At 48.2% G+C, this 21,326-nt stretch overlaps 1 protein-coding gene and 1 non-coding gene across 11 annotated transcripts in view; both read right to left on the reverse strand.

Annotated features, from left to right (window-relative positions):
• Positions 1-21,030, reverse strand: part of Plec (plectin) — a 62,094-nt gene extending 41,064 nt beyond the window's left edge. For 4 of the 10 annotated variants that reach the window (XM_057791372.1, XM_057791361.1, XM_057791360.1 and 1 more), the window contains exons 1-2: positions 20,974-21,030; positions 19,574-19,778 (exon numbers count right to left, since the gene is read on the reverse strand). In XM_057791372.1, coding sequence (XP_057647355.1) covers positions 19,574-19,772 — 199 coding nt within the window. In that variant the 5' untranslated portion in view covers positions 19,773-19,778; positions 20,974-21,030. Of the gene's footprint in view, positions 1-17,677; positions 17,796-19,573; positions 19,779-19,966; positions 19,984-20,309; positions 20,330-20,379; positions 20,501-20,973 lie in introns of those variants that run through there. The other 6 variants (XM_057791371.1, XM_057791368.1, XM_057791366.1 and 3 more) reach the window with 4 other exon arrangements.
• LOC130889260 (U6 spliceosomal RNA) lies at positions 2,061-2,163 on the reverse strand. Its single transcript, XR_009058527.1, has one exon. It is a non-coding gene; the product is annotated as a U6 spliceosomal RNA (small nuclear RNA).
• Positions 21,031-21,326: the final 296 nt, after the last annotated feature.

The following is a 21,326-nucleotide window of genomic DNA, read 5'->3' on the forward strand; positions in this document are numbered from 1 at the left end:
ACCCGCCCTACACATCAGGCGAGTCACCCCTTGGGGCCCTGGGCCTTCACAAGCTGGTTTCAGACTGGTGTTCCCCTCAAGGCGCCCCTCTTCAAACCTGTCTGTCCACAATGGCAGCCTTCCTGTTGGGGCTCACTGACTGTGGATTACATTAGTGGGGAGTGGCCCAGCTGATCCTGCACAGGGTGACCTGTGACATCTGTAGATGATGTCAGTAAATACCTTTGGCCCCAGAAGACCATGCCTCTGCAGAAAGGCTTCTCTCTCTATTTCACGGTACCCCACCCCTCCCTTGTTCACCCCTTACCCCTTAAGCTGTCACCACAGCAAACATGGACCTAACGAAGAAGGGAAATCTTGGAGTTCAAGAAAGATATATTTCTGAAGAACTCTACTACTGCTTACTTTACTACTGAATTGAGGAAAATAATCTGGGCGAGGGCTTGGCTCAGGGGTTAAGAGTACTTACTGCTCTTGCAGAAGTCCTGGATTTGGTTCCCAGTACCCACAGGGCAGCTGGCCACCATCAGTAACTCCAGTGAGATCCATTGCCTTTCCTGGCTCCCACAGGCACTGTATGCATATGGTGCACATACATTGGTGTAAAATAAGATTTTAAACAATTAAACAAGGCCGGGCGGTGGTGGCCACGCCTTTAATCCCAGCACTCGGGAGGCAGAGACAGGCGGATCTCTGTGAGTTCGAGACCAGCCTGGTCTACAAGAGCTAGTTCCAGGACAGGCTCCAAAACCACAGAGAAACCCTGTCTCAAAAAACCAAAAAAAAAAAAAAAAAAAAAACAAAACAATTAAACAAAAGAACGAGGCTGGAGAGATAGCTCATCAATGAATAACATTGGTTGCTCTTCCAGAGAACCCAAGCTGGATTCCCAGTGCCATGCAGTTGCTCCTACCATCTGGAAACCCCATTTCCAGAAGACACCCTTTTCTGGTCTCTTCAGGCATCAGGTACACAAGTGGTGCACAGACATACATGCAGAAAAAACGCCCATACACACACACACCAAAAACACAAAACAAAACAAAAAAACAGTTTTGTTCTGTTTTGTTTTTGTTTTTCGAGATGGGGTTTCTCTGTGTAGCCCTGGCTGTCCTGGAGCTTGCTCTGTAGGCCAGGCTGGCCTCAAACTCACAGAGATCCGCCTGTCTCTGCCTCCTGAGTGCTAGGATTAAAGATATATGCCACCACGGCGTGGCAAAACAAAATTAAAAATTTTTAATTTTTTTAAAAGCCCACATATCTCTAAAGCACTGTCAGCTCATCTGTCTCCTGGCTTGCTTCTGTTGAGAGTGGATGTGCTGGCGACAGAAGCCAGGGCCTCACGCACGCTGGCCAACAGCTCTACCACAAGGAGAGAGACAAGTGTGGCTGTCACCCTAGCATCAGGACCCAGCAAAATTTCCTGTACCATCTATTGCTCCTCTTACCACCCAAACAAACTCAACCTATCACTGGCCAAAGCAAGTCAGAGTTCACTGGACTGCTGGCTTTAAATACGTTTTCAAAATACCCAAGAATCTGGTGCCATGACTCATGCCTATATAATCCTGGCAACCAGGGGGTCACAGGTTAAGGTCATACACAGCTACATCTTGAGTTTGAGGCAGCCTGGGTTATGTGAGATTCTGTCTCAAAAACGAAAAAGAAAAGAACCCAAGATATCTAACTATGTCTCCCTGTGTATCTTTGACTGCCAGGAAATCACAGAGATCCACCTGCCTCAGCCACCACATCCAGCTAAGTCTGAGTCAATAGGCCCCATACAGACCGCAGCTGCCCAACTTCTCAGATACTTTGCTCGGGACGTTGACTTAGGCGCAAACACTAACTGTGGTTCTCGTCAACCCAGCTACTGGCGCAGGAGAAGACTCACTAACATGTCCCTCGCCTGCTCATCTATGTAATGGTAAGGACGTATTATATCTGTGAAGCTGCAACACTGGGTATTGGAGAGGTTCACTCTCCCTGGTACTCCTAGGAAGAATCGATTGCAATATCTGCAAACATCTTAGACATTATTTTAAAATTTGTTTATTTTTGTAACTATGAAACACTTTCTGAATTTGAGTATCATATGTGTGCAGGAGTCATGTTAATATTCTCTGTACGGTTCCAGCTTCAGTATATGTGCTGCCTGAACAAGCCGCTAAAACTTGTTTGGACAGAGGGCTGGGAATACAGCTCAATGGCGGAGCATCTGCCCAGCACACACAGATCCTGGCTGGATTCTATTCTCAGCACTGGAGGTTGAAAGGGGAGGAGGGTGTTTAAAAAACAAAAGCAAAAACAAAAACAATGTTGAACAGTCAGAAGTTCAAGGTCATCCCCAGTTACCCGGAGAGTTTGAGGCCAGCCTGGGCTAGAGCCACTGTCACAGCACAAGAAAAAAAGAAAAAGAAAAAAGAAAGTGGCAGGGGGGAGGATGTCACATAACCATTAAAAGTAGAGAATTAACACCCTTCCTCCCATCCTGTCCCTTCACGATCCCAAACACAGCGTAAATTACAATCTTTTCCTGCTTGTTCCTCCAGTTTCCTTATGGAAAATAACCAAGTAAATACCAAAATGGTCTTGATTTTCCTCCTTCTAATATAAAAGCTGACATCCGACGGACATGCTTCAACCCTGGCTCTTCCATCAACCCCATCATCACCCTTGCTCCCTAAATGGGCACACAGGAGGGCAGCTCCTCTTTCCTGCTGGTATGTCTATTATTTCTGATAAACACTTCCCCTCAATCGTTTGCCATTTTCTCATCAAGTCTCAGAACTCAAGACTTTGGGATTTTTATCAATATGATAATTGCAATTTGGTGTAAATAAAGTCTAAATTTTGAAAATCGGAAGTTTTAACATTTACTTATTGGTTTATCATATATGTGTGCAGCAGCGCAATGGAAGGCAGAGGATAACGTGGGGAAGTCAGTTCTCTCCTCCTACCACGTGGGTCCTGGGGACAAACTCAGGTCATCACCTTTACCATCAGAACCATTCCACCTATAGCAGTATATATATATATAACTAATAATAACCTCAAAGTTCTAGGAGAAGGAAATGTTTACTCAGATGTGTCCACTGCTATGGTTTGAATGTGATTGGTCCCCACCAAAATTCATCTGAGACTTAACTCCTCAAGATAAAGGGATTGAAGCAGCAAACCTTAAGAGAAATAATTAGCTGTTTAAGAAGGATTAATGCTGTCTCACAGGGGTGCTGTCTCTCAAGGGACGAGATTAGTGCCTGCCAGAGCAGACTGCTCTCAAGGAGCCTGGACCTTCCAGGATCTCTCCTCTGTGGCCATCAGCTCTCCCACGAGGTCATTTACTCTATTGCAGCCTCATGAGGGGCCAAGATGGAGCCGTCTGATTATACAGACTGTCACCCTCCAACACCTCAAGCTAATATATAAATATCCAGTCTAGCCAGGCATTGGGAGACAGAGGCAGGCGGATCTCTGAGTTTGAGGCCAGCCTGGTCTACAAGAGTTAGTTCCAGGACACCAGGTCAGGTTCTAAAGTTATAGAGAAATCTCGAAAAAAAAAAAAAAGTTACAAAGGTCAGCCAGGAGTATACCAGTCAGGTATAGTAGCTCATGTCTTTAATACCAGCTCTTGGGAGACAGAGGCAGGCAGATCTCTGTGAATTCAAGGCCAGCCTGGTCTACACAATGAGTTCCAGGATAGCCAGAGTTACACAGAGAGACCCCTGTCTCAAAAAAAAAAAAAAAAAAAGAAAAGAAAAGAAAAGAAAAGAAAGAAAGAGAAAAAGAAAAAGAAAAAAGTTACAAAGGTCAGTGCTGGAGAGATGGCTCAGCAGTTAAAGGCAATTGTTGCTCTTGCATAGAACCCAAATTCAGGTCCCAGAACCCTCATGGTTGCTCACCTGTGACTCCAGTTCTAGGAGGTACATATACATATGTGCAAATAAAACACTCATAAACATAAAATAATCTGGGGGAGGATCTTTTTTAAAAAGCAAAGAAAAGCCAGGAGTCAGAGGCAGGTAGATCTCTGAGTTTTAGGCTACCTTGGTCTACAAAGTTCCAGGAGAGCTAGGGCTACATAGAGAAACCATGTCTCAAAACACAAGAGATGATAGATAGATAGATAGATAGATAGATAGATAGATAGATAGATAGATAGATAGATAGATGATAGAGAGATATAGAGAGAGAGATATACATAGATAGCAAAATAGACAGACAGACAAATAAAACAGCTGCTAAGATTCATTGGGTACCTTCTTTAGATAATGCCCTAGTTGACTGGGTTGCAGAGATGATTCAGTGGTTAAACACATTCACTGATCTTCCAGAGAATTCATGTTCTATTCCCAGGACCCACATGGTAGCTCCCAACCATCTGTAACCCCAGTTCAAGAGGAGCTGACATCTTCTTCTGGCCTCCAAAGGCACCAGGCACACAAGTAATGCATAGATATACATACATTTGGGCAAAACAAGAATGTTAAAAAAGCAAAACAAGCCAGGCGGTGGTGGCGCATGCCTTTAATCCCAGCACTCGGGAGGCAGAGGCAGGCGGATCTCTGTGAGTTCGAGGCCAGCTGGTCTACAAAGGGAGTTCCAGGACAGGCTCCAAAGATACAGAGAAACCCTGTCTCGAAAAACCAAAAAAAAAAAAAAAAAAAAAAAGCAAAACAAAACAAAATTAAAAACCAGGTAAAAAGAACCCAATTGCTAGAGAACTTATTACAAAAGTCTAAAATACTTCATAACACTACATCATAAAGTCACGAGTAAAGCACAGTAACAAACATGGGGCAGGCGTGTTTAAAAAAAAAAAAACACAAAGAAAACATACCTAAATTTTACATCAATCAAACACTAGAGAACAATCTGAAGTGGGAATGAAACAGCAGACCCCCAACACATACATCTACATCCCAAAAATTAATAACTGTGAACTGACTTGGAGACAGATCTAACTAAAACCCAAAACTGAGGTCATCTTGGATTATCCAGGTGGTCCTAGGTCTAAGGACAGTGTCCTCAGGAGACACGGGGAGAAAAAACAGAGAGGCAGAGGCTGGAAGTATGATCCAAGGGAGGGCAGGATTTTCCCAAGTGCCTCCAGAGGAAGCTCCCACCAACGCTTGGATGTTGACTTCTGGCCTGCTATGGTACAAAATGACCAAGGAAATTAATGCAGATATTATTTCAAGGTAAGGGGTGCTGTGTCACAGATATCTGAAAATGTGGAAATGGAGGCAAGGCAAAGTGGTGCATATCTTTGAACCCAGCACTTAGGAAGCAGAGGCAAGGATATCTCTGAGTTTGAAGCCAGCCCAGTCTACATAACTAGATCCAGGTCAGCAAGAGACCCTGTCTCAACAACAGCAACAAAACAAAAAACAAAACCTGTTAAAATTAGGTAACGGACAGAAACTGGAGAATTTTGAGGCATGTGAGAGAAAAAGCTTAGGACTGCCTTGCCTGGTTGCTGCTGGAAACATGGAGGACGAGAGAGGGTGTAGTACCCATGGTATGGCCCCATCCCAGCTATTCTGAAGGCTTGAGCCAAGGAGTTTCAAGCTATCCTGGGCAATACAGTGAAACCAACATTTAAGAGAAAGGGGAAGAGGGTAATCGGAAGCTTAAAGACGTTGCTGTGAAACCATGTGAGTTGGAAGAGTGCCTGCCCAGCATGCACAAAACCCAGGGTTTGACCCCAACATCTCATAAACTAGGCACCGTGGCAGTGGTGGTACATGACTGCAGTCCACCACTGGGGAATTGGAGGCAGGGGAATCAAAAGTACAAAGTCATCTCTGGCTACATGGTGAGCTGAAGTTAGGTCTGAGATACAGGAGACCCCTCCTCAAAAAAATATGAAAAGAAAAATGTGGAGGCTTGAATGAGAATGGCCCCTAAAGGCTCACATGCTTGTATGCTTACTCCCCAGTTAGTGGAACTGTTTGGGAAGGATTAGAGGGTGTGGCCTCATTGGAGTGTTAAGTCACTAGGGTTGGGTTTTGAGGTTTCTGAAGGCCACAATAGGCCCAATCTAAGCACTTAGCTACTGATCCAGTGACATGCCTGCCTGTCACCATGCTCCCTGTCATAATGGTCATAGACTGTAACCCTCTGAAACTGTAAGCAAGCCCTAAGTTGCCTTGGTTGTGGTGTCTATACACAGTAATAGAACAGTAACTATGACAGAAAAGAAAGAAAAGAAGGGAGGAAAGGAGGGAGGAAGGAAGGAAGAGGCAGATAGATTTCTATGGGTTCAAGGCCATGCTGATCTATATAGAAATACCAGGCCTGCAAGGGATACATAGTAAGATCCTGTCAAGGGGCTGAGAGATGGCTCAAAGGGTAAGAGCGCTGGCTGCTCTTCCAGAGGTCCCGAGTTCAATTCCCAGCAACCACATGGTGGCTCACAATCATCTGTGAGACCTGGTGCCTTCCTTGCCAGCAATACATCATATGCTTAATAAATAAATAAATAAATAAATAAATAAATAAATAAATAAATAAATAAATCTTTAAAAAAAGATCCTGTCAAGAAGAAGGAGAAAGAGGCAGGTAGACCTTTGAGTTCAAAGCTAGCCTGTTCTATAGAGCCAGGTCCAGGAAAACCAAGGCTATACAGAAAAACACTGTCTAAACAAACAAACAAGAAAGAAAGAAAGAAAGAAAGAAAGAAAGAAAGAAAGAAAGAAGAGGAGGAGGAGGAGGAGAAGGAAGAATAAGTAAATGAGAAAAACATATTCTCAGATACTCGAAGTGAGATTATCCTTGTCTTGAAGGAGCCAAACTTGACCGGATTATGTTCTACTTCTGGGTGCAGAATTTGCGAACAAGAATTTTTTAGCTGAAACAATTTCCAAGCAGCTATAGTCCAACTTCTTCTTGTAGCTCATCTTAAAAGTCAGGAAGAGCCGGGCGGTGGTGGCGCACGCCTTTAATCCCAGCACTCGGGAGGCAGAGGCAGGCGGATCTCTGTGAGTTCGAGACCAGCCTGGTCTACAAGAGCTAGTTCCAGGACAGGCTCCAAAACCACAGAGAAACCCTGTCTCGAAAAAAAAAAAAAAAAAAAAAAAAAGAAGTAAAAAAGTCAGGAAGAAAAAGAAATTGAGGAAGGAACTGTTAAGCAAAAAGAAACCAGCATTGGTGATTTGAGAAATTAATAGACTACTCAGTTTGCAAAAAGATGCCAACATTGGGAGCGTAACTGGACAGGATGCTCTGGAAAGAAAGCCACATGTGTGACTAGATAGCTTTTTGCCTACGTGTGACTCATGAGTCCATTCAACTACCTCTGCAGAGTCAGGAGGAGAGAGATTATCTAGAAAAGCCCTGGGGCTGGCACTCTTGGTTAGTGGCCTGGCTCTCTGTGACACAGAGGGAGGAAGACACAGATTTATGAAAATGCTGTGCCATAGCAACCCTGCCAGCCTGGACTAAAGGGACAAAGACAGAAGGAAACAGAAGGGCTAGACTTCCAAGATGCTATGAGCAGGAACAGGGTGGTAGACCTAGTCAGAGCAAGCGTGTCTCTGCTCAGAGAAAGGCAGCAGCTGGGCGGTGATGGCGCACGCCTTTAATCCCAGCACTCGGGAGGCAGAGGCAGAAGAATCTCCGAGTTTGAGGCCAACCTGATTTACAGAGCAAGTTCCAGGACAGCCAGAGCTCACAGAGAAACCCTGCCTTGAAAAACCAAAAGAAAAACAAAAGAAAGAAAAGGAAAGAAGGAAAGGAAGGAAGAAGGAAGGAAGGAAGGAAGGAAGGAAGGAAGGAAGGAAGGAAGGAAGGAAGGAAGGAAGGAAGGAAGGAAGGAAGGAAAATGGCCTCCTTTTTCTTCCTGGATCAGGGTCTCCTTTACCTTGGGAAAACAATAAATGTCCCTTTCAATAGCCAACTGGCCTAACTTAGAGGACCCTCCCACGGCCCAAGCCCTACAGAGAGGTCAGGCATGAAGAGCCCTAAAGGCCGGTATCCCAAGCCCTAAAGGCCTGTATCCCAAGGGAGCACTGTCATCTTCCACCAGCTTCCACTCCCCACCAGCCTCCCACACATCCGTTGGTGCCAGGAAACTGACTGTACTCCTAAAAAGAATCTGGCTGAGGTCCCCGTAGTCCCTCGTCCATTGCTCCCAGGAATTCTTTCCGATTCTGTTTGCTCTCCGGACTTTGTGCTCAAACTGGATGTGGTGGCACAGGCTTTTATTTCAAGCACTAGGGAGGCAAAGACAGGCAGGCCAGCCTAATCTACATAAAGGAATTCCAGGCTAGCCAAGGTTACATAGAGACCTTGTATCGAAAACAAAACAAAACAAAACACACACACACACACACACACACACACACACCTCATGGCCAGGCAGCCCTCTCCTCCTACCCTAGTGTTCTGCATTCTTCCAGTCCCTAGGCTTGGAGGGTCTTAGGGAGCAGGTCTGTCCCCATCCATGCCCAATACAGTGTTCCTCAGCCACATCCCTATCTCAGAGCCAGCTGTAGATGCCCAATGCCAACCCACCATTTTACTTTCTCTAGCATGGGCGGGACACCTCCACCCAGTCGCTCTCTATCTCCACTGCCACCTCAGCAGCTTCTCAGAGAACGAAGGAGTCATGGCAGAAGTTGGGGTGCTATGGGGTCCAGCTCAGAGTCCACCTGTCCCACCCAGAAACTGGGGGGTGGGTGGAGCTTGGCTCAGGGATGCAGAGATACAGAAGTCATGGACCCTGTTCTCAGGAAGCTGAGTTCGATGGGAGAAAAGACATTTAAGATACTCCTTGTTGCCTGTGAACACACATCCAGATCCTGAAGCCTCTTCTATATTTCAGGGACCCCCAAAATTCCAGACAAGTTAAAGGCACAAAATAAATAGGTGTATGTAGTTTTATTTTCGCTTTTATTTTCTTCCTGTGTGTGTATGCATGTGCACATGTGTGTATGTGTGTGTATGTGCACATGCGCGTGTGTGTGTGTCGCTGTATGTATGTACACATGTGTGCAGGTGCACAGGTGCCAGAAGAGGACACTGGGTTTTGCTGGAGCTGTAGCTACAGGCTAATACTGTGAGCCTCCTCAGATGTGGGTGCTGCAAACCAAACTTGGCTCCTCTAGAAAAGTAGTAAGGGCTCTTGACAATGAGTCATGCCTCCAAGCCCATGGCTTTGTTTTTTAATAAAAGAAAGCCATTCAAACCACAGTATAAAATCCAAAGGTCACAGAATGAAGCTGGCAAATTTGTAAGACGGTTCTGGCCAGGAACTGTGCTGCACATAGCTTCAGTTGAGGCCGATCATTTGGGCACAGGAGTTTGAGACCAACCTGGAAAACTTAGCAAGACTCCTCTCAAGTAATAATCACTATTATTATTATTATTATTATTATTATTATTATTATTATTATTATTTGGGTTTTGTGAGACAGGGTTTCTTGTGTCGCCCCGGCCATCCTGGAACTCACTCTGTAGACCAGCTGGTCTCGAACTCACAGAAATCTGCTTGCTTCTGCTTCCCCAGTCCTGGGATTAAAGGTATGTGCCACCACTCCAGGCTCAATAATAATTATTTTTATTATTAAATAGTCAAAACCAATTTGCCCAAAATTGCTATCAACAAACTCAAATAAAGATAGACAGACAGATAGCTGAGAGGCAGAGGTAGATGGATCTCTGAGTTTGAAGCAGCTTGGTCTACAGAGTGAGTTCCAAGACAGCCAGGGCTACACAGAAACCCTGTTTCCAAAATCCAAAAAAGAAAAAAGACATTGATGATGTCAGATTCAGCAGCTGGAATACAAAGGAGTCAAAAATGTTGTCTCATGATCTGAGTGATCACAAGGCAACCTTGAAATTGAAGCTATATGTGTAGAATTTGTACATTTTTCTATAGAAAGGCTATAATTCGATAAAACCTTCACATGCTTACAGAATAACCAGAGAACATTAAATTTACATAATGTTTAAAAATATCAACATTTAAAGAGCACTCACAAATGAAAAAGAAGTTTTAAAAAATGGAGCGCTAGCTCAGTCAGTAAAATGGTTGTCACGCAGGCATGAGGAACTGAGTTAGAATCCTAGCAACCATGTTAAAAGCCAGGTGTGGGGCTGGAGAGATGGCTCCGTCGTTAAGAGCACTTGCTATTCTTCCAGAGGTCCTGGGTTCAATTCCCAACACCTATATGGCGGCTTACAGCCATCTGTAACTCTAGTTTCTGGGGATCTGATAGCTCCTGGAGAGCTGACTCTTCTCTTGCCTCCATAGGCACACACATGGTGCACAGACGTGTACAGGAAAATACTCGTACACATAAAGAAAAAAAGAAAAAAGCCAGGTGTAGAAGCAAACATTTATAATCCAGATCTGGGGAAGCAGAGAGAGACAGACTCGTGGGAGTCCCTGGCCTGCCAGCCTCTCCTCCTTATTCCAGGCTAGTGAGAGACCCTGTCTCCAGATAGCAACAATAAAGGACATCGATCAGGAAAGAGGCTGTTCTCTGACCTCCACATACATGCACACATATGTGTACTCACACACACCTTAGCACATGCACACGCAGCCAGACAAAGGAACAACTCATGTCAAAATTATCAACACTTTTAAACAGGCAACTCAAAAAAAAAAAGGAAGGAAAGGAAGAAAGAAGGAAAAGAAGAAAGAAAACGAGCCAATGACCATGAGATGGTTTAGCAGTAAAGGTATTTGCCACCAAGCCTGACAACCCAAGTTCAATCCCCAGAGCCTACAAGGTGGACACAGCAGAGAACAGAACGTTGTCCCCTGACTTCCACAGCACACTGTAGCGTATGGTGATAGCTACCTGTTTCCCCACCTCTCCCTCCCCACCCGCCACAACACACACCCACCCCCAAAATAAGCAAAACATAATTTAGAAATGTGAATAAATGCTAACTCCGTGAAACAGATGCTGGTCTTTATTAATAATCAAATAATACAGAGTATATCAGAGTAGAATTTCCTTTTTTCAGGGGGGTTGTTTCAAGACAGGGTTTCTCTGTGTAGCCCTGGCTGTCCTGGAACTCAGAGATCCGCCTGCCTCGGCCTCCCGGGTCCTGGGTTTAAGGGCGTGAGCCACCACTGGCCAAGCTCAAATTAGAATTTTCTCACCAAGACTCTAAAAAGTTTTGTGTCACATCTGAAGGATTCATCTCAACTGGAGGACAATCTAGAAATCCAACATTTTAAATTTTTATGTGTGTGTTTGTGTGCTTACACACATGTGAGTGTGCACATGTGTTCCAGGAGTGCTTGTGGAAGCCAGAGACCAGCTTTCAGAATTTGTTCTCCTCTTCCTCCATGGGCACTGGGGATGGAATTCAGTTATCAAGCCCACACAGCAAGTGTTTTTTAACTACTGAGCCAGCTCACTGGCCCTAGAAATACAACCTTTTTATTTATTTTATTTTATTTATTTATTTATTTATTTTTTTTTTTTGGTTTTTCGAGACAGGGTTTCTCTGTGGTTTTGGAGCCTGTCCTGGAACTAGCTCTTGTAGACCAGGCTGGTCTCGAACTCACAGAGATCCGCCTGCCTCTGCCTCCCGAGTGCTGGGATTAAAGGCGTGCGCCACCACCGCCCGGCTTATTTTATTTTTTAAGATTTTTTTAGGTCAGGCGGTGGTGGCGCACGCCTTTAATCCCAGCACTAGGGAGGCAGAGGCAGGAGGATCTCTGAGAGTTCAAGGCCAGCCTGGTCTACAGAGTGAGTTCTCTGGATGCACAGAGAAACCCTGTCTTGAAAAACCATAAAAAATATTTATTTTTACTACATTTTTATTTATGTGTATTTATATGTATATTTATATTTGTGTGTGTGTGTGTGTGTATATACCACATGAGTGCAGGTGCCTGCGGAAGCCAGAAGAGGATATAGGACCCCCTGGAGCTGAATACTAGAAATAAGGCAACAAGAGAGAGTTCTGGGACTAGAACTCAGGTCTTATGGGAGAGGAATAAGCGCTCTTAACTGCCACGTTACCTCTCCAGCCCCTATAACCTTTTTAAAATAAGTCCAATGTCCATCTGAAAGGATCAAGTAAATAAACAGTGATGCTTCCAAGTAACGGAGTATTTTGTAATCATTTAAAAACATGAGACAGAGCCAGGCGGTGGTGGTGCACGCCTTTAATCCCAGCACTCGGGAGGCAGAGGCAGGTGGATCTCTGTGAGTTCGAGACCAGCTTGGTCTACAGAGTGAGTTCCAGGACAGGCTCCAAAAGCTACTGAGAAACCCTGTCTCGAAACAAAACAAAAAAACATGAGACAGTTAATAGCATTCAATGGGGAAAGAATCTCTGTGATAGAGTATGCTGGGACAAGAGGATGTTCAGACGCAAATGTGGACATCTACTTCACGTCAAGCACAAAATGAACTCAAAACAGACCAAAGATCTCAACATAAGAGCTAAGAATAGGGGCTAGAGATACAGATCGGCCGTGAAGAACACGGGCTCCTCTTTCGGATGATGCGGGTTCAGTTCCTAGTACCTACAAGGCAGCTCACAACCATCTGTAACTCCAGTCCTGGGGCATCTGACACCCTCTTCTGTCTTCTACAGGCACTGTACACACACGGTATACATGCAAGCAGGTACTATACCCAGAAATTTAATGCAATTTTTTAAATATTTATTTATTTATTATGTATACAATATTCTGTCTGTGTGTATGCCTGCAGGCCAGAAGAGGGCACCAGACCCCATTACAGATGGTTGTGAGCCACCATGTGGTTGCTGGGAATTGAACTCAGGACCTTTGGAAGAGCAGGCAATGCTCTTAACCACTGAGCCATCTCTCCAGCCCCCTAATGCAATTTTTTTAATGAGCTAAAAATATATACCTAGAAGTGTAGCTCAGTGGTGATCATTCAGCTTTCATGTATGAAGCCCTGGGTTCATAAAGAAGAAGGAAAAAAACACAGGCACACATCTTTGTAGTTTTGGTTTAAGCAATGGTTTCTTTTTAAAAAAATGATTTATTTGATATGACATGTGAACAAAATAAATAAATCAGCATATAATAATGAAAACTTAATATCCTTTGTAAGCTGGGGAGATGACTCAGCAGGTAAAGCACTTACCACCACGGCTGGAGGCCTGGGTTCAGTCCCTGATACCCAGGCGGAAGGGAAGAAGTGGATGCCACAAACTGTCCTTTAACCTCCACACGCTCACCATGTGCTCGCCCCACCCAATAATGAGGCTAGTGTCAATTTTTTAAATTAAAAGTATTTTTTTTAAAACTTAAGTATTTCAAAATATACTTCAAGACATTAGAAAGGCAGCTAGCATACTGAAGGTCCTAGGGTCCATTCACCACTCCACAAAAGGAAAAAAAATAAAGAAGAAAATTTATAGATGGAGAAGAGAGAGAAGGGGGGAGTTAAAGGGAGTGAAGAAATTAGAAACTTCACACAGCGATATTGGGAAAGTAGAATACTTCAGCTACGATGGAAAACCGTCTGGCAGGTCCTCAAATGGTAAAATATAGAATTACCTCATGACCTAGCAACTCCACTCCTAGTCATCTACCCAAGAGAAAGGTACAAGTTCACACATACACGTGGATGCAAATGCTAATAGTACCATTAGTCATAATAATTCAAACATTTATCATCTGATAAATACACAAACGAACATTGCTATAGTCATAAAATGAAACTTTCTACCAGGTGGCATATGTCTGCGAACTCAACACCCACGAGGCAAAAGAAAGAGTATTGCAAATTCAAGAGCAGTCCGGGCTATGCTCCTGTCACAAAAAAGAGGGTCGGAATAAAAGTGAGGTGGACAAAATACTGGTATGTGTAGAATAAGGCAGGCTCAAATTGTTGGAGTCCATTTAGATGAAATATTCCATCCAGAGTTCATAAGGGTTGAAAGCAGATCAGTGACAACAAAAATGTCCTGGAATTGACTGTGGTGGATGTATGACTCCATCAATATTCTTAAAAAGATTATTAAATTGTACACTTTTGTTTTTGGTTTTTTAAAAACAGGGTTTCTCTGTATAGCCCTGGAACTCGTTCTGTACACCAGGCTGGCCTCGAACTCACAGAGATCTGCCTGCCTCTGCCTCCCAAGTTGCTGGGATTAAAAGCAAGTGCCGCCACCACTTTAATTGTACACTTTAAACAAGTGAATCGTGTTATGGAGTGTGAAGTACATCCGAGCAATAATAAGCATGAGGTCAATAGAATGGGGGCTGGAAAGAAACAGCCAGTGGCTCCAGAGGTTATCAGCTCCAGAGGTCATCATAGTCTGAAAGTGAGGGAGTAGTTCCCCTCCCCCCACCTTTTACTACTTTCTTTAAGGTAGTTCCATTCTGTCCGACTGTTTTTTAAGCATGCTTTGCTTTCCACAGTAAAGAGACTGTAAGTCCTCTCCGAAGAGCCCCAGACGACTGCCAGCTGAGCTCCACTGCAGACGATCCCTGCTCAGTCACCATTCACCCATGTAAACACCCTGCAAAGGCTAGCTGGGGCGGGGGTGCTGGTGCCAGGGACACAAATAACAGAGCTCATAGTCCAGTGTGGAAAAGGACAGGAACGCGGGAGCGGGTACGAACCATAACAGTACCAGGTAGGCCGCAGTCTTTGAAGGAGTTTGAGCCGCCCCAGACAGGTCTTGCTGTAGACAGACTGACACAGCTCCCAGCCCTCTTCTAGTCCACTGTTTCCCCAGCCCATGTGTGAGTCTCCGCGTAGACGCTTCTTGACGATTCCCAACCCCCAGACCTCACCCACTCATCAATAGTACTCACTCCTGCCTTGTTTCTTATACCCTTTGCCCAGATGACCTGGCAGTCTGGTCAGCACTCCCAAGCCCCACCCTGCCAACCATGCCTCCTATTGCTATATGGCTCCCGTGATTGATAGGATAGCCTTGAAGGTGGCCCTGATTCATGCTTTGGGGGAGTCAGGTGTTTTCCTCTTTACCAAACATCCCATCTCTATACACCTAAATAATCTCATCCCCCTTAAAAACCTTCCCAGCCTTCCTCATGGCCACAAGCTCCCATAGCACAGCAGTGTAGCACAGCTCTACGCGGGAACCAGGGGTCAGGATGCCTCTCACAGGTGGACCAAATGGCAGTAAGTTCATCAGTCCACCGCACCATAACAAGGGTGGTTCCCTCCTGGTTGGGCACCCAGAGCTCTCCAGCCACAAGCCCCAGCACGTTTCAGCTCTGCAGGACTCTCCAAGGATAGAAGGCAGGGTCGATCAGGGAGACAGAAGAGGCTCAAGTAGACCGGAAGTTTGGAAAGTTCTTAGGAAAAGCATTGCCCTGTGGGCAAGGCAGGGAATTTCCAAAGAAGAGCAGCCAGAAATGACTCCAGGGAAGAGGTCTGGGAGGTTGTAAATAGGAGTGAAGGTCAGTAGGATGAGTCAAAAGGAGAAGCTAGCATCTCTTTAAAAGGCTAGAACCTTTCCTCAGCTCAGATGTGTGAGGTGGAACTTCCGAGGGCAGGTAAGTTTCCCCTGCCTCCCGTAGAAAAGGTCAGCGGTGAGCTGGACTTAGAAGAGAGGCATAATCACCTTCAAGGCCCTTGCTGACTAATATTAGGTACCAGGTCTTCTGCCTAGCTTGCCAGGGACATGTCCTTGCAATCCAGGAACCTCAGTAGCCCGATGGGGCAGGTCCCAACGAGATTACTAGGGTCAGACCTCAAAAAGAAGCAAGATAGCTGGGCGGTGGTGGTGCACGCCTTTAATCCCAGCACTCAGGAGGCAGAGGCAGGAGGATCTCTGTGAGTTTGAGGCAAACCTGGTCTACAGAGCTAGTTCCAGGACATGCTCCAAAGCTACAAGAGAAACCCTGTCTTGGAGAGAGAGAGAGAGAGAGAGAGAGAGAGAGAGAGAGAGAGAGGGAGGGAGGGAGGGAGGGAGGGAGGGAGGGAGGGAGGGAGGGAGGGAGGGAAGGAGGGAGGGAGGGAGAGAGAAAGAGAGTTCCAGCCCTCAACTATCCCTTGTATGAGTCAGAGTCAAGGAGACTGGTGTCTTGGCATGCCTCAGAAGCATTCTTGATTCTCAATCACCGCTCCAGGAGCCCCCAGCACCTGCTATCCTGCTTAGCGACTCAGCTACTTTGAGGCTGGTGAGACACACATGCATAGGCAGCTGCACTGTCACGTGACAATTCCACCCCAGGCAGCACGCCTGTGCCCACTGTCTTCTCACCAGCCAAGGCCAGGCCAGGAGACAGACGAGGGCCCAGTACCGCCCAGTGAGCCCAATAGGAACTTTGCCGCCAGTGGAACTAAGCTAGGGAAGGCCACAGAGCTCGGTCCCAGGAACCTTGGGAAACCCCCACCTCAGGAAGAAGAGGTCAGGACGGCTTTAGTAGGATGCTTACACAGGCTTTGGCAACCGACCCTATTGCCCAGCAACCCAACCAGACAAAGGTTTGAGAGGGCGCTACTCTACATAATCAATACTCGTTTACACAGTACTGCCCTTGGGGTTACCAGGAAGATTGTGGCCCAGGTAGATTGCTATTTCCTTGCCCTGCATCTTTCCAGGTAGACCCTCTAGGGTTGAACATCAGGCCGGTACTCCCAGTGATTCTCTAGGGGTCCAGTGGTCAGGCTCAAGGGCCTCCTATCCAAGGAACCTCACCACCCGAACCATATGTGCAAACTGGCCAGCCACAGAACTAGCAGGTGCCCATACAACACACCCACTGTGGCCACAGCACTGTGAAACCTACCCTGCCTGGGTGAGGTGTGGGCTGGAGCGGCACCACAGGTTCCAGGCAAAGCAGTGGCAGGACTTCTCTCCCTGAGCTGCCCTTGGGGGCAGAGCCAGAAAAACCAGCCATGTGGAGCTGGAACCTGCTTTGCTGGGCTCTGCCTGGGGCCTCCATATGAACCTTTCCAGGGGCACATACCCAGACCGCTAAGTCTTGGAGAGCTGGGAGGTACAGAGGGACCCAGAACTTAAAAGACCCCAACTCAGAGCCAGACATGTGGGCCTTGAGTGGCTGACAGTCTCAGAGCAGGTCCGAGGCTCCAGGAGCGCATGGAGCAGGTAAGAAGGACTGCCAAAGCCACCGATTGAGCTGGTAGGACACTGTAAAGTCCCTCTAGACAAGAAGAAGGGGCTATTTCCAGAGGACAAAGTCAGGGTGCAATGGAGTTCCCTGCCAAGGGAGGGTGTGGCTCAGTCCTGGCCAGTTTGGGGTGGTGAGGAGAGGCAGCAGCTATGCCATTCACTGCCAGGCAACAACAGCCATCCCCACCCCACAAAGGCAGTTGCCTCAGAGGGGAGGCAGGGGATGGCGTAGCCTTGACCCACGTGTCTGTTGGCCAAAGACACCGGACACTGGTTTAGACTGGCGGACCCTGACAAGCCCGGCTTCATAGACACACACACACACCCGCACACCCGCCCCCACCAGGGCCCACCCCACCCACCCGTGCTTCGAGATGTCCTATTAAGGTCATAGACGCGGGGGTTCAGTGGAGCGCATCCATCCCTTCCCTGGGCCCCAAAGGCTACAGGGGGCGAACGAGGCTGTTGAAACTTGCGGCGACTGATTGGACTCTGTTGGGACAACGGTTGGGGACAGCAGCTGGGGACACGGTCGGCTGTCAGGCTGGCTAACCTGACCTAAAGGGGCCCGCGTGCTCAGAGGGAGGAACAGGGGCCAGAGGCTCCATACCTTTGTACTTCTCCCGCACCTCCTCGTATGCCTGGATGAAGTCCTGTTCGTCGGGTGGTGGGCCAGATGTCAGCAGATCGGCCATGCCGGCGGGAGCAGAACGCAACGGGCCGCTGCGCAAGGCCAGCCCTGGCAGCCGCTCTGCCCCCGCCGCCTCCGCGCGCACGGCTTAAAGAGGCCTCCCCCGCCCCGCCCCGCACCCAGGATGCCCCACGGGCGGGGCGGGGCCGGCCAGCCGGGGACCTGGCCAGTAGCTGTACCCGCTGCCCGGCTCCCCTTCACGGGAATCCGAGCCTTGATCTCACACAGATCCAGTTGCAAACACTTCCTGCCCACTCAGGAACCAGATGCGGCGGACTGACAGGCTAGCCCTCCTCACCCAGAAGTCGGCCCTAGGTGACCATTTCCCTAGGTCAGCCGCGACTTCTCCAACTCCTTAGCCCCTGACAACTTCACCTGGCCACCTGGGTGAGGCCCTTCCTGCCTGGCTCCCTCCTTTCGCGGTCACAACTCTCCTCCGTCCTAACAGTGGAGACAGAGTTGGCATCTCCGAAATTTAAGAAGCCCTTAGGACACAGGAAACAGGAAACGGTCTCACATATGAGAAACAGAGTACACAATTTACAAAAGAAAATACCTAAGTAGTTTTTTTTTTAAAAAAAAAGTTCCCTTCTATCCATCCGTCTGACACAGACCTGTTCCCCAGCATCGACACACCCTCCTTTTCCAACGGACACCGCACTGTTCCTAGAAACCTTAAACACTGCACATACCACGAACAGAAGTCTGCTTCTAGAAATCAGTCCTTAGAAAATTACCAGAGAAGTGAAAGACGGTAACAGGTGGGACTGTCTACTGCATGAAGGACTGAACACAGAAACCAGCCAATCAGCAAAAGGGGCTACTAGGGTCCCCCATCTCTACCCATATGCCTGTCTTTAAGGGTCTGAGGTGGAGAAGGGTATTCATGAATCCAAGTGGGAAAATAACCCCTTTTATAAACTCCTTATGGCAGTGTGTGTGTGTGCGTGCGTGCGTGTGTTTGTGTGCATGCGCATGCGTGTGTGTGTGTGTGTGTGTGTGTGCGCGTGCGGATCATGAATAGTCCTCGAGGCAGGGTGGGGAGCATGTCCGTTATCTGTTCCTCCCCATCTCCACAAGCTGCTGCTATGTTTCCATCAACCAAGTTCCTGGATGTTGCACCACCTCTGCACTTAGCCCCTGACCCTTCCCACCTCCTGCAAGGTCCCTTTCTGCATTTCAAAGGCCTCATCATCCCTTAGGGGGCCTGCTGGTGGAATGGGGTCAGCACTCCCTTTCCTAGGACATCCCACCCAATGGCCTCCAGCCTTAGGTGACCCATTTCCCAAAGGAACAGGCTGACTTCCAGCTAACTACCCTCCAACTGCCCGCTGCTTCCCATAGTGCCTTTCACCAAGACCTTTGCCATCCTCAGTCTGGCCAGCTCTGGAAATGCACAGCTGGATCCCAGCCCTTAGTTCTAGGACTCTCACAGATCCAACCTCTTCTGCTTTTAGGCGGCGATGTGTTCCCAACCCTAAGATGGCAGTCAAGACTAGGAGAAGCAGTTTGACCTTAAGAGCCCAAGAAATTATTCCCATTGGAAATGGGCATCCTGACCCTTTTCCATGAGATCACAGATGAGCAGCTGCAGCAGGAAGCCAGATCTCAAGACCTCCAACCTTTTGCGGCTACCCACGTAGAACCAGCAGGTGGAGCTATGCTGCCTGTCCGTGCCAGGACAGGATAAACCGGCCCTCATAGCTGACTGTCCCCGGCCTCTCACCCAGGCCAACATCTATCTACACGCAGCACATATAAGACGCTCAACACCTGTGCTAGTGAGGGCAAGCAGACCAGACCCTTCCCCATTACCTGCGATGCGGATGACTGCCCGCTCTGCAGGATCCAAGACGCTCCCATTGCCCACAGAACCACCTCCACTTCGCCGGCTTCGCTGTGTTTTCCCAAGGTTCCAGGGCAGTGTGTCCCCGGGGCTGGGTGAGCCACTGCTTCCATTGGAACTACCTTCAGGGACTGCCACCGGCCGTACCTCGGAGTCCTCCCCTGACATGGCCTCCTGGAGGAAGAGTAAGAGGGATTTACAATCTCACCTGCGGGGGAAGTTGATACAGTACATCGACCCACCACCTCCTTAACCTAAACATTGACACCAAACTCCTCCTAGGCCCTATCTTGCCCATATACTGACCCTCCGGTGCTCAGCCCAGAATTGACAAGCTCTCCCCAATTACCGTCTATCCTCACCTCCTTCAGCACGCACACTGGACATCATTCCTGTCTCTTAGCTACCCAAACGCTGACTATTCCCCTCCCCATTCCCAACACAGGACACTGACTCCACCCTCCACCTGTCAAACCGGAGGGGAAGAGGGCAGTACCATCAAGTACACATTGATAGGACCCTGTCACTGTGACAACTAGAGCTATCCCCTGTGTTTCAATCTTGGATTCCGTCTCCTCTGATCCTTGGATTCCGTCTCCTCTGATCCTCCTATAGACTGGCAATGAGGCCATCAACAAACACTGCCTGTGTCCCTAATGTCCCACTCTTCAGAAAAGGACCCCAACCCCAGTCTGCGGTCACTACCTTCTACCTCCAGCCTCAGCCTTTAGGATTCCCCATCACTCAACCCCACCTCCAGTCCGCACAGTCCCACCTCTATTGATGTGATCTCTGCAGCAAGGGCCTATAAATAGCTGGAGCTGCAGCGGCGTGGGTTGCGGGAACTCGGATGCGGCAAGGCCGGGAGGAGCCCAGCAGCCGCTCTAGCAACCCACCACCAGCTTACTGCAGGAGCAGTCAAAGCGCACGCATACCCACGCGTGCACACTCCCCAGCTCCTTGCCCCAAGAGCACTGGCGTGCGAAGAGGTGAATGGGGCTCTGTCTAAGCGGGGGTGGCGTAGCGTGGGGGCACAATGTGGGCTCTGTGCCTCCGCCCTCAGGCCAAGGGCTGGGAAAGAGTCAACCGTCCTCGAGCTAGTGCCTCTCCCGACTCCGCTCCACCGCGGGGCCCCTTGGTGGGTTGCCTCTGCTCCAGCCCCCAGCTGAGCCTGCCTTCACCGCTGCCTTTTCTACCCACACTCAAGCACCTCCCGTCCAGTTCCGCAATTTCCTGATCCCAGGGAGGTGTTGTTCTCTGCATAGAGCGAGAGGGGCTGCGAGGCAGCACCTAGTTCCGGGTGGTCTGAGACCATTCCACTCCCCCCACCCGCTCCCCAAACTCCCGGACAGCTCGAGCCTCTCCATACCCTCCCAGTTCTACGCTTCTGGTGGTTCCGCTTGCCTCCTCTCAGCCGCTGCAGCCAGACTCCTGGGGCCAGGAGAACCGCGGAGGCAGCGCAGGCGGGGCGTACCCAGAGCCCCGCCCCGGTCCCACCGAGAGCTGCGCTGCCTGGGCACCTCCGAGAACAAGCAAACGTTTTACGCGTGACCCGGCTACGTGCCAGGAGTCCTGGTCCGGGGGATGGCAGAACCAGAGCCCACGATATGATTAGATCATGCGGAACCCACCAAGTGCGCACACCTTGGCGGACGGTGCGCGAGGAGAGCAAGATGCTGCTAGCGAGCGTGAGGTCGTAGGAGTGCACCGCGTCCAAACGCC

Source organism: Chionomys nivalis, chromosome 17 (assembly GCF_950005125.1).
Source record: "Chionomys nivalis chromosome 17, mChiNiv1.1, whole genome shotgun sequence".
NCBI classification, from domain to species: Eukaryota; Metazoa; Chordata; class Mammalia; order Rodentia; family Cricetidae; genus Chionomys; species Chionomys nivalis.